At 47.7% G+C, this 15,574-nt stretch overlaps 1 protein-coding gene across 1 annotated transcript; it reads left to right on the forward strand.

Annotated features, from left to right (window-relative positions):
• Positions 1-653: 653 nt before the first annotated feature.
• On the forward strand, positions 654-15,246 carry LOC132081275 (TOG array regulator of axonemal microtubules protein 2-like). Its single transcript, XM_059484886.1, has 14 exons — positions 654-808; positions 2,501-2,606; positions 3,338-3,573; positions 5,080-5,232; positions 6,411-6,528; positions 7,492-7,595; positions 9,411-9,615; positions 10,789-10,998; positions 11,709-11,715; positions 12,086-12,172; positions 13,624-13,714; positions 14,362-14,559; positions 14,710-14,785; positions 15,241-15,246. Exons 1-14 carry the CDS (start codon positions 654-656, stop codon positions 15,244-15,246), a joined length of 1,752 nt encoding a protein of 583 aa, XP_059340869.1.
• The last annotated feature ends 328 nt before the right edge of the window (positions 15,247-15,574 follow it).

The raw sequence follows: 15,574 nt of genomic DNA on the forward strand, positions 1-15,574 counted from the left end.
AGGCAGTATGTACCTCTGAAAAAGGTTAATGATGCTTGGAAAGAGCAAAATCCATAAAGTACTCCCTTCCCCATAGCAGGCTAAAATATGTGTGCACTCGGCTGCCTCTGTCTGGAGTATTTGCAGTCAATGGGAACAGAGGCGCTGTCAGGTGGGAAGGGTCAGGTGTGGCTGTTCCCTGGCAGCTGCTCCGGGGGGATTGAGCCGGGCCCAGCAGGGCTGGGTTGTTCAGGCTTGGCTTGGTGCTGTCTCCAGGCAACTGCATGGCTCTCCCCAGGGAGTTGCAGAGTGCCCCTGTCCTCAGGCTGGGGGCAATCAGGGCGCTGAGACAAGAGGGGCACCTGAGGGGTTCCCTCGTGGGTAGCCAGTGCTGCTGGTCAGTGCTGCCTCGCAGGGAGCGGGAGCTCTGCAGCCCAGGAGCTGCCGCTGGCTGTGGCACCTGTGGCACTGGGGAGCTGGCGCTGCGAGGCAATTGTCAGCTTCAGCCTGGAGCTGGGCCCAGCTGGGGGAGGCTGGGAGCAAGCAAGGAGCCCTAGGAGCCAGAGAGCACGGAAGCCTCTGAGCCTGTGCCAGTTTGTAGCACACGGAGCCCTGGCTGGGAGATGCGGCGGAGGCCGCTCCATGGCGGGGCCTTGCCCGGGGCTGCAGCGCCCATGGCCGACCCTCTCCTCACAGTGACCTTGCAGAGGGCCCCTGGTGCCAAGCGCCGAGAGGAGCTGCTCCGTGGGCATGGGCGGAAGGACAGAGCCTCTGCAGACCCACAGCAGTCCTTGCAGGAGGCACTCTCCTTGCTGGGCAGCGATGACTGGTAAGAAAGGCCCCATTCCCTCTGCGTCCCTCTCAGTGTTAAGGTCAGTCAGAAGCGTGTCTTGCTTGTGCCTCGGAGCCCCGAGAGCCCAGAGGGCCAAAGGGCACTGGTGAAACCACTCCAGAGTAGAGAGAGGATGAAGATTGGAGAGCAGCCTTTTCTTGGCCTTGCTCTGCAGCAGTGCTGCAGCTGCAGCAGCTCTGTGCTGTTTCCTTGCTTTGCCTGCTGCTCCATGGAGCTGCAAAGGAAACCTTGAGGGAAGAGAGAAAGCTCTGGAAGGAGATGATTTGCTGGCTGAAGGCAAATCAGGCAGAAGGCAAATCAGGCAGAAGCAGGATGGCAGAAGTTTTGAGTGTAGAGATTTGGGTGCCTTGGGCCACTGGCCCAGTGGGACTGAGTAAGATCCTCTCTGCTCCCACTGCTGACAGCAATGGCAGGTGACAGGGTCTCCCCATGACCTCCTGCATGGCAGTCCCAGAAGCAGCTCCAGGGAGCTCCTTTTTCTGAGAAATGGACTGAGTTGTGCTTTCAAGTCCCTCAGCCTGCCATTACTCCTGAAGGGCTCATGGCAGAAGAGAAGGAAGAAGAAAGAAAATCCTCTAGGTATCTTGCACTCTTGGAATTCAACTTCTTCCTACTCACTGCTTCATATGGACCTGAGATGTTTTGTCAATACTCACCATGTGTCCCAAATTATACACAGGCAGAAGGAGGCCCAGAGGTGATTACCCTACAAATGTTAGCTGATACTGGTTTTCTTTTTGACAGCTTTTTGGTCACTCTCTGCTGGATGCTTCATTCACACAGGGGCAAGGAATCCATTCCCACTGGGATAAGCATGAAAAATCTGCCACGATGCATCTCCTTGTGCAGTCACCTTTGCTTTGCCCTTTCTCTTCTGCTTTCTCTTCCCCATTTCTCTTTGGTGTCTTGTGAGGTGCAGAGAGCTTCTGCAGGTGTGGGGGGTCCGGATGACACTCAGGGTGCCCGTGGGATCGGTCACCAGCCCTGGGCTGCAGCCCTGATGCCTCACAGACCTTCCTCTAGCTGAGGGCCTGCACAAAGCAAGTGCTCAGAGACAGAGTTGTTTGCACCTTTTAAATATCCTGTTGCTGTTGTGGGGGTTGTTTTAGGTAGGGGTTTTTGGGAAAAGCCAGAGTTTCAACAGCTGTTTCCCAGGAGTGGAATCTCCTAGGACATCCTGCTGCTTTATTGGGGAATGTGTGATGTGGAGTGGAGGGGGTGACAGAGAGGCCGAGGTCATAGAGTGGAAACTCAGCTCCAGAGTGGCAGTGCAGACTCTCCCTGCTGAATGCCTGCTGGGGCTGACAAAGAAGGAAAATGCCCCAATAGCAGCCTGGTGGCACTGTGTCTCAGGGACAGGTACAGGGAGGTGACAACAAACAGCAGCATGGCCTGGTCTCACAACTTCTAGGAAGCAGTGACAGAGGGGCCTCATGTGCCAGAGATTTCAGAAAGGCTGTCCTCTTAAATGGCCACTCTGAAACCCCTCTCTTTGCCTCTTGGATTTGTGTATGCTTTTGACAGCCAAAACATCCTGGGGCAATGCATTCCCCGATTTCATTAAGCACTCCTTGAAAAGCACCTCCCATTGTTCAACAGAGCTGCCAGCCTGGTCATTTCAGAGGGTGCTGCCTTGGTGGAGAGAAAAATCAATCTTCTGCCTTTCAGGGAGCTGAAGGAGAAGGGACTCTTCACCATCCAACACCTGGCTGGGTCCCATTCAGAGGTCCTGCTTTGTCGACTTCGTGAGGTTTGCTTGGCAGTTACCAGTGAGGTGAGAACATTGTTCTGAATTGCCCCCATACTTCATACATGGTGTGTAGAGTAGGTATGTGCTTGTTCATCTCCATGTGTGCTCATGGTCTGCCTTCATTTCTGGTTTTAGACCTGATATTTCTAATGTCTATCAGCTATCTGTAGGATCTGTGGGTACATGCAGCTGTATTTACTGGCAGGTCGGGGATCTGACACTAATCTTTGAGTGTGGTGCCTTTATAATCCAATGTACAAATGCAGAAACTGAGACACTAGTGGTGTTATTTGCCAGAGTCCCAGTCTCTGCCCAAGTTGTAATTCAACACTGTAAATTATTCTGTAGACCTCAGCCTATGTTTTCTGTTTCCTGGCTGAGTGCTTCAGCTGCTGGTGTTGCTTTTTTGAACAGGAGAACCTGACTATTTTATCTTTATGACTTTTGCCTTTATGATTTGAAAGCAGCCCTTGATTTAATTTTCTAGTAAAGGGGCCTAAAATCAAAGGTGTGGACATTTTAGAAGGGTTAAGCACCCAATGAAATTTTTATTTTAGGCCTGCAGTAAGCAGGTCTGAGGCCAGAAATTGGTGCCAGATTAAGTGCCTTTCTGTGCTTGTGCTCTCCTGCTCTTCTTGTACTTGTATGTTCCTCTGGACACAGTGGGATGTGTTGTCATTTCCTGGGACTTCTGTTGAAGGCAACTGGTTTTCTTTTCAAGGTGATTCCTATGTTTCCCCTCATGGCTTCCCCAGGTGACCAACCTCCGGTCCAAGGTGTCCTACTCTGCCATTGTCACTCTGGGAGAGCTCTTTGTGACCTTGAAGAAGGACATGGACTCTGAGGTGGATGAGGTTGCTCGGATCCTTCTCCAGATGGTGTCCAACTCCCCAGAATTTGTTCAGAAAGCAGCCAGTCAGACCCTGGGGATCATGGTGGAGAATGTGACTCCTGCACGAGCAATGACTGCTCTCATGGACACGGGAGTCAAGTAGGTTCTTTACTTTTAGTGATATTCTTCACTTTTGTGTGTGTGAGAGGGAGAAGGGGTGAGACAGAGAATGGGAATGCTGGGATGGAAGGGTCCTGTATCCTGCATCTTCTGTGAACTCAGTGACTTGATTCTCCAACCAACCTCACTTCTTTCCTCTTGTCACCTATTTCTGCCCTCCTGCAGCCCGTTAGTTCTCAGAATCACAGAAGTGTAGAATATGGGGAGTTGGAAGGGGACCATCAGGACCATCGAGTCCAGCTCTTGGCCTTGCCCAGAACAGCCCAAGGGTCACACCAAGTTCCTGAGATTGTTGTCCAGATGCTCCTTCGACCCTGTCAGGCTTGGTGCTGTGACCACTGCCCTGGGGAGCCTGTTCCAGTGCCCAACCACCCTCTGGGTGAAAAACCCTTTTTCCTGATATCCAAACTAAAGCTCCTCTGACTCAGCTTCCTGCTGCTTCCTGGAGTTCTCCCAGTCTGTCAGAGTTTCCTAGATGTGGTGATCAGTGGGGAAGGGAAAGTGTCTGCAAAGGCCAAGGATAGAGCCTTGTGCTTTTGTGGGGAGAGGGACAATTGCAATTGCAGCTGTGAGCAGTGTTTGGTATTTCACAGAGGCCCTGGGAAAACCATGTGTCATCATGATGCCATTAACTTGAGAAATGAGGAGGGTCCTTGCTGGGGCGTGGAGCATATGGGGGACAATCTGCTGGGTGTGGCACAGCCTGCACTGCAGGTGCAGCTCCTGCCAAAGGACTCATGTATGACTGTCCTGGCCTTAGAGCTCTACTTTCTATTCAAACTGATGTTTCATATTAGCCTTGAGATGATGAATCACTTTACAGGCACCTTCACAGGCTGACTGCCATGGGACAGTTGGAGCAAATGTTGCCTTAAATGTTGGTGCTGGGCCTGATAGTTCCCAAGAGACACTCTCTAGAACAGGACAGCCTGGCTAAACTACCTGGCACCCTTTCCTCAGCTTTGCAATAGGGTAAAACGTTCAGATGGATCCATTGCCAAGCCCCACAGAAGAAACAAGCTGCATTGCTGGATATTCTGCAACTTCATGGCCCACAATATGTTTTCCCTGCATTTGTTGTTTTCCAAAGGTCTGCAGATTTGGGGATAAATGGGTGGAAAGAGCCTCAATCCTGCTGCAGCACTGTACTGGGTGCTCTCTGATGGGTCAGCATCAATTGTCTCTAATTTCTAAATTATTCATATGTCATCTATTTCTTTAATCTTTCTCAGAGTAAATACTGTGAAAGAAATTGAGTATCAGACAGTGCAGGGAGACAGAATTCCTCCCTCTTCCATGCAGGCAGGCCTTCTGTACAGTGCTAAATTTGTGTTTAGCTGAGGACAGAACCTTCTGCAGGTATCTGAAGGTGCAGGGAGAGCCCAGGCTCCTTCCCCCAGCAAGGGCAGGGAGCAGGCTCTGGCCAAGGCCGGCGCTGCTGCTGCTCCTTGTCCCTGTGCCCAGGGTTTGCTCTCTCCTCCCCAGCAACCGCCACGCCCCGGTGCGCGAGCGTGCGGCCCAACTCCTCCTGTCCCTGGTGGAGAGAATTGGAGTCACCCAGCTCGCAGGCACACCCAGGGCTGAGAGGCTGCCACACGTGGCAGGGAAGCTTGCTCAGGACTGTCACAAGGACACAAGGTAATGATCTTCATTTCACCTCCCAAAACAGGAAAACCGTTTTGTGTCTGGCTATAAAGGTGAAACCACACAAGGGTGGAAACTAAAGGGAATATGAAGTTACCTAACAGTGTGAATAAGGGTTACAGAAGCATGGAATGTGCTGAGTTGGAAGGGACCCATCAGGGTCATTGAGTCCATCTCCTGGCCATGTGCAGTGACCCCAAGAGTCTCTCCATGTGCTTGAGAGCATTGTCCAAACTCTTCTTGAGCTCTGTCAGCCTTGGCACTGTGACCACTGCTTGGTCTGGGTTGCCTGGGCAAATGGCTGTACCGGGTAATCTGAGGTTGGCCAGCAAAAAGGAGCATTGCCAACTTTTTGCTGTGGCTTGAAGGATTCTTTACTGAGATCAAAAGAGCTCAGATCAGCCAGTCCAACAGTTTTGATTTGCCTTAGGTGCACAACACAAAGCCAAAGTGTTGGCTAACGTTCATCACTGAAAGATCCCAAACATCCAGTTCTCATCAACTTCAGACTATCCTAGAAATATGTCAGGGGTCTTTAGCCAACATATTCAGTCTTTCTAAATCTGTTCTGTAGATTTCTAGAATGATGTTATCTGTGGCTCAGTGAGCTCCACATTTCTTCTTGAAGAAAACTGTGGTTTCCTAGTGGCAAAATCAACCCAAACCACCAAAATCCCCTTCCTTGATGACGAAATTGCCATTAATAGCTGCCAAGAACATCAGAGCAACTAGCTGTCCCTGTGCATACACATAGTATAGAATAATCAAGAGGATGCATGAGGTGTTTTCTCCTGGCTTCCCTGCCAGTTAAAGAAAGGCAAATTATTGTGCAATTGCAGCAAGACATAGCTAATAGGCTCTGACAACAAAGCAGATGTGTTTTGCTTTGTCCCTGGGATCCTTTGATGCCACAGAAGCACACCCTCAGTTTCAGAGTGAAATGATATTTTTCTGTTGCCCCACATTCTCCTCTTGCCTCTTGTGTTCAGCTCTGTACCTCACTGTGCAGTGTCAAGTGAGGTAAATCTCCCTCTTTGCTGAGTAGGTAATGCCTTCTCATGCAGGGATTGCACCTGATGTGTTTAAGGTATCAGCCTCTTCTGTTAACACTCTTCCTGTGTTTGTTGACTTTTGTTTTGTTTCCTTCCTGCCTTTCTTCCTTCCTTCCTTAGGCATTATGGACAGGAGATGGTGAAGATGTTGCTCAGTCATCAACAATTTAAAATGCTTTTGGAACAATCTCTTTCCCCCCGTGACCTGGAAGATATTCTGAAAAGAATTAAGAAGAAAGTAAGTGCTTGGTAGGAGAAATGTCTCCTTTGTGCAAGTATTGCCACTGCTAATATGAGATCAAACATACCCAATCTGTCTTTAGCTCATTCCTCTTCTGCTGAATCATTTTGCTCCTGGGAATGAGCTGTTAATCCTCAGCCTGTTCATCTGCAGACCACAAAGGAACTGATATTATTAGGGAAAAGGTGGGGTTTTGAATATTTTCAATATTGGTCACAAAGAGGAAAGGGAAAGAGGAGAAAATGGGTTTACATTTAAGCATAGGCCCCCACCATGCTCTCCCTACTCTGCGTCCTGTAAAGAAATTAAGTGAGAATAGTGCTTCTGAAGATAACAGAGTCTTTGCAAAGGACACTGGAAGTAGTAGTGCCAAGAAAATTCCCAAATTTACAAAAGATGTCCAAGTCAATCCTAGTTCCTACAATGACTGTCTGTCTTTTGTGAATACTGCTCTGCTGTCCAGCCCTGTGGAGCTGGAAGAAGCTTGGTGAATTCAGCAGCATCCACTGGAAAATCCTTTGCTTGTTTGATGGGGAGGATTTTATTTTTTCTATTGACATTACAGAAGGGAGCCTGCCGTTGTACAGGCACAGGGAGAGTGAGTGTTGAACCAAATTGACTTCCAACACAGAGGGCCAAGCCCCAGAGAGTCCAGTGATTTCTGCTGCTTCCTTCACGAACACTCGTTGCCTGCCAGTTTGCATTCCTCCCACTTATGCTCAAGACTGCGGAATTTGGGATTTTAGATTGCTGCTCAGACTGGTAGCATCCATAACCTGCCTTGGGCTATTGAAAACAAAGAGTTGGCATCACTGAATCTCTGGTCTGTTTCCATCTATAAGTTAGGAAATGTTTCCCTAAGCCTTGGTAGCAGTGATCCAGGTTCTAACTTGTGTTTTCAACAGGGAATTTCCTGGTTTATATTCTAAAGATTGATGGGGTTTCTCTATGTCTTTGTAGGGGATGGAAAACCAGAAGGCTGAAGGCCCATCTGTCAAGGAGCCGGTGAAGGAGAGGAACGATGGCTCAAAGGAGCCCCAGGCCACATTGTCTTCCAGCAAACGGTACTGATCACTTTTGTCAGATGTGACAAAGCACGTGACAAGCTTTACATGTCTCTTCTTGCTCAGGAAAATCTTTCTGGCAGAGATGACCAATGCCACAGATTGTTTCCTTTCCCTACAAATGCTCTAGGATAAAAAATGTCTGCTTCTGCATTGTGCTGACCACAACTTCTCTGGAGGGGTTTCCACAAAAATGGAGAGACAAACAGACACCCATTGATTGCAGCTCAGACGATCCAGTGCAGTGGCAAGGGCAGTGTTGTGGAGGTTGTGAGAGGGTCAAGTCTCTGCTGCCTGACTTGGGACAAGTAAATTCAACCAGGGCTTTTTTTTCATCTGAGTGGAGTCTTTTTCAGATGGGTGTTGTGATGAGAAATCTCAGTCTGGAAGCAAGATGCTATTCCACAAAGATGCAGTTCTCATCCATGTGCTTTGGCCTGGGTGAATCATGGTTTTCTTACCCTCACACAGTACCAAGTTTGAGTAGCAAGGAGCAAGGCAATTCCTGAACAACTTCAGTCAGCAGGTGTCTGAATGTGGACTTTTTGTCTTGATATTCCTGTCCTTCATGTAATTTGCTTGATGGACAGCATGTTTGGTTTATTTTCCCCTGTGCTGCAACCAGCATTTAAGACAGGAATTGCTCCTTGCTGCAGAGCAGCTTGTATCTGTTCTCCTCTGATAGCAGAGGGGAGTTATTTAGCTCTGTCCTCCTCAGCAGTGGCAGGAAAGTGACCACATGCCTCAGTAGCACAGCTAGCATCTTCCCGTGCTCATGGAAGAGACAGGTTGATCAGGAGAATTGTTCCCAGTGGGGTTGTTAAGCTGTGCATCTAGTCTCTAGGGAAACAAATGAAATGTGAGTGTAGTTCTGGGATGTCTGACTTCTGTTTTTATCTCTCTTACTGATTTTTTGAATCCTTCAAATATGGCCCTGTTCATCTGTTCAGGTGCATCTGAGCTACTTTTTCAGATTGTCATGCCTAGTTGCAGAGACACTTCTCCAGAGTGATGAGTTTCCTTATTCTAAGACACATACGTCCCATATGAGGAGGCATTTAAACTTGGCAGTAGTGTCTTTCTTTCTCCACAAAGCAATGTGACCTGTGAGCCTTGACAGCCATCTGAAGATAGACCAGATGCATCTCATCCTTGGTTTTCCTAAGTGAGCACTGGTGAGAATGTCACTTGCAGTTTGTCTCCAGTAATGATTGCCATGAGGTCCACGTTGTTCTTCAGAGCCTCATGATTTTCCAGCTTGAAATCACATAATTAGGAAAGCTGCTCAAGATGTTTTGCTCACAATTAACTGAAAGTATTGTCTGTGGCTGCAGCTCTCTCCATAGACAGCAGCAGGCACAACTTTGCCAGGCATTGTCCTGGGGAAGGCTGTGAGAAGATCAGAGAAAAGAGTGAGAAATAATTCTTATCTTCACTTGCTGCACCTGCTGTTGTGAACATGTGGAATGTGTCATGGAGACTTGTTTACCAAAAGGTGATTTCTTAACTGGCCACTGATGATGGTGTTTTGGATTCAATTGACCAATCTGGTCTGTATGTATCAGACTGTCTGTAAGGGCGATGAGTTTCAGTATAGAATAGTATAGTATGGTATGGTATGGTATGGTATGGTATGGTATGGTATGGTATGGTATGGTATGGTATAGTACAGTACAGTATAGTACAGTACAGTATAGTACAGTAAAATAAAGTGATTGATCAGCCTTCTGGAATCAATGCTAATTATTTCCACTATGGGGATGCCATGCTACGATAATTATCACCACCAGGTCCTCATTTAGTTTTATTTTCCAGGGTGAAATCTCCCTCTGAGGGACACCTCCTACACCATGCAAAAGCCCAGGTCACGTCACCTCCAGCTGTGGAAGAAACGGAGCTGCTCCAGAAGCTTTACAATCTCCTGGAAGCCAAGGGGTTTCAGAAAAGGATGGAAGGAGTGGAACTCCTCCGAGACCTGTGCAAAACCAGCCCCCAGCTCATCTCCACTAACATTGCCCAAGTATGTAGGGTATCTTCACTGCTCCTTTCCTTTAGCTCCTTTCCTAAGCCTGTAGCAGCAAAGTTAATTCAGTGTGTCTTGGCACTCTGTCCTGGCTGTTTGGGACACGCTGATCCCTCTTACCCAGACAAATGTAATTCAGGTCCAGACTTCAGGACAAGTTATTTCAGTCCAGCTGTTTTATGTCTGGCAGGTGCCTATTGCTGCTGTTCATCAGATGATGGCAGAATTTTCAGCTGGTGTAAATGCTGCTCTCTCCTACTGCCAGTTGGGTTAAGTGAAGGGAATCCAGCCCCTGAAAGCATGGCAATTATTTTCTAGACAAAAATGGGTTTGCATAGGGAAGAGAAGTATCAGGCTGGGTTGGTTTAGACCCAGTTGTTTTTTCAAAAACAACACTCCTATATACTCCATATTGTCTTACACAGCCACAGCTCTGCTACTCATTTCCATCCTTGTTTCTATTCCTCTTAGTAAAGACAGTGCTCACCCTTCTTGGGGGTCTTTTTTTCTCTTTGGAAAAGGAGGAAACCAGCTAAGGACTCATCTCTGCCTTCTCTTCCCAGTAGCTGCTTTTTCCCTTTTTCCAGGGAAAGGCGCCTGATAATGTGGCTGTCAAGGGACTGAACCTGCTCTAATGAGCACTGAACAGCACATTGCATTTCAGAAGTCCACCTGTTACTTAGAGAAATGCTCTGGATCCTGGAAGAGTTGATCAGAGCCCTGCACTTCTCCAGACACTGGCTCTGAGACAAACAAAAGAAAACTTAGATCTCCTCCAGCCATAATTTTGGCAAAATCATAACTGCCCTCAGCACTTGAGGCAACTGTATAGAAAACCAGGCATTGTAAACATCTGCTTGCATTCAAAGCAAAGGTACTCTTTAGCATTAATAAATGGAATTGATTTAATGATTTATAGATGGAGAGAAATACCATAGGAACTATTCTGTCCCCAGCCAAACCTCCAGAAAACAGAAGAAAATCTTTCAACCAGCATGAGGTTGTGCCACCATTCCAGTGAGTGGCCCACAGGAAAACAGTGAAATTGTGCAAGCAAGGGCTGACCTGACAGAAAGGATCACTTTCATCTTTGACATTGCTGACTGCTACATCCACTCTTCAAACAAGGACATTTGAATCCAGCTTTCACATTGCTTGTTCTCTTCACAGATTTTTGATTATTTTGTCCTGAGAATATCTGACAGCCACAAGAAAGTGAAGCAGAGGGCGCTGGACGTGCTGGCTGAAATCACAGGAGCCCTGAAAGATGCCTTGAACCCGGTGATCATTGGTTTAGTGGAAGGAATAACAAAGAACCTGAATTCAAAGGATCCCAGGGTTCGTGGGGCAGCTGTGAAAGCACTGGAAGAATCCATTGCTCATTTGGGTAAGGCTGAGCCCTGGCAGGGACTCTCCTCAACTTCTTCTCTGTCTCTCCTGCACAAGAGAGCGCTGAGTGCTTTGAAAGCTGCTTTTGTCTGTGGAACCCTCCAGCTGACACCCACCAGTAGCTGTGCAGGTGCAGCCCTTATGCACCATTCCCAACAGGCTGGAATGGGATCAGCATTTCCCAACAGTCTCAGGAGCCCTTGGCTCTGTGATGCTTGTCTGAAGAGCAAGTCCTGGGCTGCAGCTCTGCTACAGTTCAGAGGCAAAGGGGGTTTGGAGTTTGCTTGGGCCCCGTCTGACTTCCCAAATGAACAGCTTTGCTGTTGGCATGAAGGGACACTCACCCATCAGAGCTTCTGCAGGGCAGCCACCTGCAAGGCTCTACATTAGAGGCATTAGCTGCCTATTTTCCACTTTTCTCTTTGTCTTCTATTTTCAAAGTGGAACTTATGATTCACCAAGTTCATTTCTTTAGAACAAACAGGTATAAACCCAGCTGTCAATGATGCCTTTTTCCACATGTTGTTTTGCATGGGGCAAAATGGCTACAGCAATTAACTACATAGGCAAGGGCTGCTCTAAATTCCTTTGCCACACAGATTTATGTCAGCTCTGAGAATGCTGCACTGGGGAAATATGCCTGAAAAAAGGAGTGTTGAAGAGTCAGGTCTTCAAGAGGAGTTTCCATTTTTCCTCCCCAGCTGCTCTGTGAGCTCAGGAACTGCCTGACTCAGTGCCTTTCTGTGTCCCAAGTATGGGGCTCTTCCTTTGTGCTCTGGAATGCAGAACCTTTTCACTGCTTCCATGTGACTGAACTCTTGAGGTCCCTGATGTGAAATATTTTAACACAGCTCCTGCTAAAGCAGAAATGTTTGGATTTACAAATGTGAAAGGAGAGCTTTGCTTTTGGAATTTAAAATTCTGCCAAGTAGGCTGGAAGGAAAGAAGAAAACTATTCAAAAATCAGCAGAAATGTACATGATTTTATAAAATGGGGTTGGCCCTGCCCTTTCCCTCCCCACTGTCCTTTCTCCTATGACCTGAGAAAAGTGAGCAGAAACGTGTGTTTCCCTTGTAGATAAAGTGTCACTGCTGAAAGAGTTCAGCTACCAATGGAATCACCTGAGTGGCCAAGCTTTGCTGGATGTCACCGAGTGTATCACAGGTATGGCCTCCCCTTCTGAGCCAAGAGCTCTTCCCAGGGAGTATTTACAGGGAATGCCTGTGAGCAGACAGCAGAGCAGCTCCTCCAAATCAGGAGGTGCTGAGCTTGTCCCTGCTGCCCCATAGCCAAGGCAGGTGGGTTTGGCAGGTTTTCCCTGGCTGCTGCAGAGCTGGGCAGCATCTGAGATGGGGGCAGCGCTCGGCCTGGGGCTGAGCTCTCACTGGGGCATCTCAGAACCACCTCCAGCAAAGGGAGGGCTAAAATACCCCAGCTGGCTCCTCTCTGGGAAGCTCAGGGACATCTGTGACCTTGAGGGGAAATGGTGGCAAATGCTGTCTCAGGGCATCAGTTGGTTTTGTCCTCACAGAATTCTTGTTTTTCTCTTGGAAAGTTTTGAGGCTGAACCGTGCAGAGCCTGGGGGTCACAGCTTAGGCCAGAACTCAACAGAGGTATCAGAGGCATGGGTTTAGTGCAAGGCAGCCTCTGGGGGCACAGGGACAGAAGCAGAGGTCTGAAGCTCCCTGCCTGTGCTGTCACAGTGGCATTGGACTGAGCCTTTCAGGGTGTGCAAAAAGTGTCTGCCTGTGTCAGCACTGTCCAAAATGCTACAAATGCAGCTGATAATTGATTCCTCAGAGGAGCTTGGTATGCCAGCAAGAGCCAAGGAATGGAAAAATTATAATCTCTATATATAGTAGAAAAGATGATTGATAGCCTTGCTTTAACTGGGGCTAAATACACTTCTAACTATGCCAACATCTTTGAATGCAAGGTGTAATACACTTTGTGTCTTCATTAGGAATCTCAAAAGGGCATGTTCAGAGATTGGGAATGTCAAAGGCCCTTTAAAGAGCATTTGAATAAAGTAGATCTCCAGCAATAGGGAATTTAGTTTAACAGTTCTTTTGATCTCTTTTTCAATTAAAGGAATTAACCATAAATTAGGACTACTTTAGAAAGAGCAGATGTTCTCTCTGAGATTTAATAGGAACAGACAGCTGTTCCTCACATTCAGTAGTCACCGATGTCTTTAATTGCATTTAAACTCAAATGAATTCCCATTTTAAAATGGGTACCATAACCATTTCCTGCTTAGCAGAATTAGTTTTGGGTACTTGCAGGAGCTTTTTCAATGTTGATGACTGCTGGTGGATTAACAGCATAGAGAAAATGAAGTCTCTTCCACCACAGAATATTAAATGGCTGCTAGACAACATATTGTCTGATCAGAAAATAAGAATGGTCTCCAGAGCATTTCAGGTTTTCATATCTCTCAGCCAAATCTGCCATGCAAGAAGCCTGTTGGTAGTAACTTTTTGTCTGTGTTTGATACAGTTCAGTTCAAAAAATGGGCAGAGAGATTCCAGAGACAGTTTGAGAAAACACTCGTGTTTTGGTTACATTTCAGTCCCCTGTGTAGCATTTTTCTTTCTCTATGCCCCTATTTCAGTGGACATTATAAGAGAAAATGCCATTAACATTGAGAGGAAAAATGGCATTAAAATGTGGAGATGCTCAAATGCCACAGCAATGGGCTCTGGGTAATTCTCTAAGACACCCTGAGGTTTGAAAGAGCTCTTTGTTGGAAGCCCCAAAAGCATTCTGCCAAAGACACCAGCTGGTCACTGATGTTTCTCATCCAACTGTCAGGCAGCAGCCATCTCTGGTGGGCTGGAGTTTTGAGGTGTGTTCTAATCCTGCCCTTTGCTGTGTGCCACTGAGCAAAGAGAAGAGCCAGATTAGACATTTGGCACTTGACATCAAAGTTACAAAAATGGAATCATCCCTTTTATTAGAAATCTCTCCATTTCCTCTCTACGGTGCATTTCCAAATATTCAAGTGTGGGTTTAGACAACTTCTTAATGGAAATCAAAGGCAATTGGACATTTCATTCATTGTTCATGCAGAAAGAGATTGTGAAATAATTTAGTAAAGGTAGGAAGTCGGCCACAGGGACAAGGCTGTGGTTGGAGTAATTAGTCCTGAGGGGTTGGTGGTTCTGTTCCCAGGTTGATCAGCTGCTTTGCCCTTTTCTGGATCAAAGGGCTCTGGGTGCTATTTTGCTGATCTTGGCCAGAGAGGCTGGCAAGAAGCAGAAGCAGAGGTAGATCCTTGTTTGCAGTGAGGCTGGTGGGTAAGGAGCTGTGTCTCTGTCCCGGCAGTGCTTGTGCAGTGGGTTCATGCCAGGAGCCCTGAAGTTGTCCAGCGCGACGCCCTGCCCGTGCTCTGGGCCTTCCTGGGGAACAAGGCGCTGCCTGTGCGGAGCGCCAACATCCGCACCGTGGCCACCAAGCTCGCCTCTGCCCTCTACAAGGTGATGGGCACCCAGCTGAAGAAATGTGCTGCCAGCAAGCCTCCACATCTACGGGAAAACCTCTCCAAAATGTTGGGCTGGTGAAGGCGAGATGTTCACCATAAAGCTGAGGAAGCACTGAGTTGGACATGTCTGGATTTTCCTTTTGAGCTGTTCCAAAAATGACTAAATTCTAAGGAAGGGTGTGCATCTGCTCCCACTCTCTCCATTGCCCTTCCTAGTCATGGCATGGCAGGCCTGAAGCAACTCCAGATGGAGGACAAGGTGAAGGCAATCATGGCTCAGCCTCACACAGAGGTGAGGGGGGAGCTGGGCGAATCTCTGCTGGGAGGAAGGGTCTTGTGGCAGCCCAGAGAGGCTGTGCACATTACCAGGGAACAGCTGTGCCCTGCATGTGCCTCTGCAATGAGCTGTGCTGCTGCCAGTGCCCCTGGAGCTGTGGGGCTGCTGAGCTGTGGGGCAGGCAGAGGAACAGGAGGGTGCATGTGCAGCTGAGCCATTCCTGGAGAGCACAGGGCTCTGGGCTCCCTGCTGTCCCAGGGCACCCCAGAGGCCAGGCTGTGCCTGTGCTAGCCCTGGGCGAGGGGCTCAGGGTTATGCCCCGGCCTGCCTCAAGTGTCTGCCAGCAGGAGCATGTTTCCCTGTGCAGCTGTTTAGACATTTCCAGGAAATGTGTCCCGTGAAATATGGAGCTTCAGATGCTTTAGGTTTGCATGGTGGCCTCTGTTAAACTTTGTGTCTCCACTTTGCAGATCTGACTGGTTACAGTCTTACCGAGAAGTTTTCTCTGGACACTTCTGATGTTCCCTCACCCACAAAGTCCTCGCCTCCCGTCCAGAAGAGCTCTCTGTCCTCTAAGCTCAGGAAGAAGCTGCCACCTGTATGAAGAGTGTGTGAAGAATAGGATTGATGCATTAGGCTTCATAATTACAGCTGTACATATGTTCTGATCTTTAGATGTAGTTATGAATTAATGTGTTTTGATTGTATCTTTAAAATTTGATGACATATTTCTAATTGTATATATATTTTAAGATGAAAAATAAATAAATAAATAAATAAATAAATAAATAAATAAATAATATT

The sequence above is a fragment of the Ammospiza nelsoni genome, chromosome 18 (assembly GCF_027579445.1).
Source record: "Ammospiza nelsoni isolate bAmmNel1 chromosome 18, bAmmNel1.pri, whole genome shotgun sequence".
Taxonomy (NCBI): domain Eukaryota; kingdom Metazoa; phylum Chordata; class Aves; order Passeriformes; family Passerellidae; genus Ammospiza; species Ammospiza nelsoni.

Bases quoted from the DNA above. Each gene is read 5' to 3' on its own strand.
- LOC132081275 (XM_059484886.1), top strand. From the start codon at position 654: ATGGCCGACCCTCTCCTCACAGTGACCTTGCAGAGGGCCCCTGGTGCC. The intron at 9,616-10,788 runs GTATGTAGGGTA...TTCTCTTCACAG, and splicing joins TCTCCACTAACATTGCCCAA to ATTTTTGATTATTTTGTCCT. The intron at 12,173-13,623 runs GTATGGCCTCCC...CCCCTATTTCAG, and splicing joins TGTCACCGAGTGTATCACAG to TGGACATTATAAGAGAAAAT.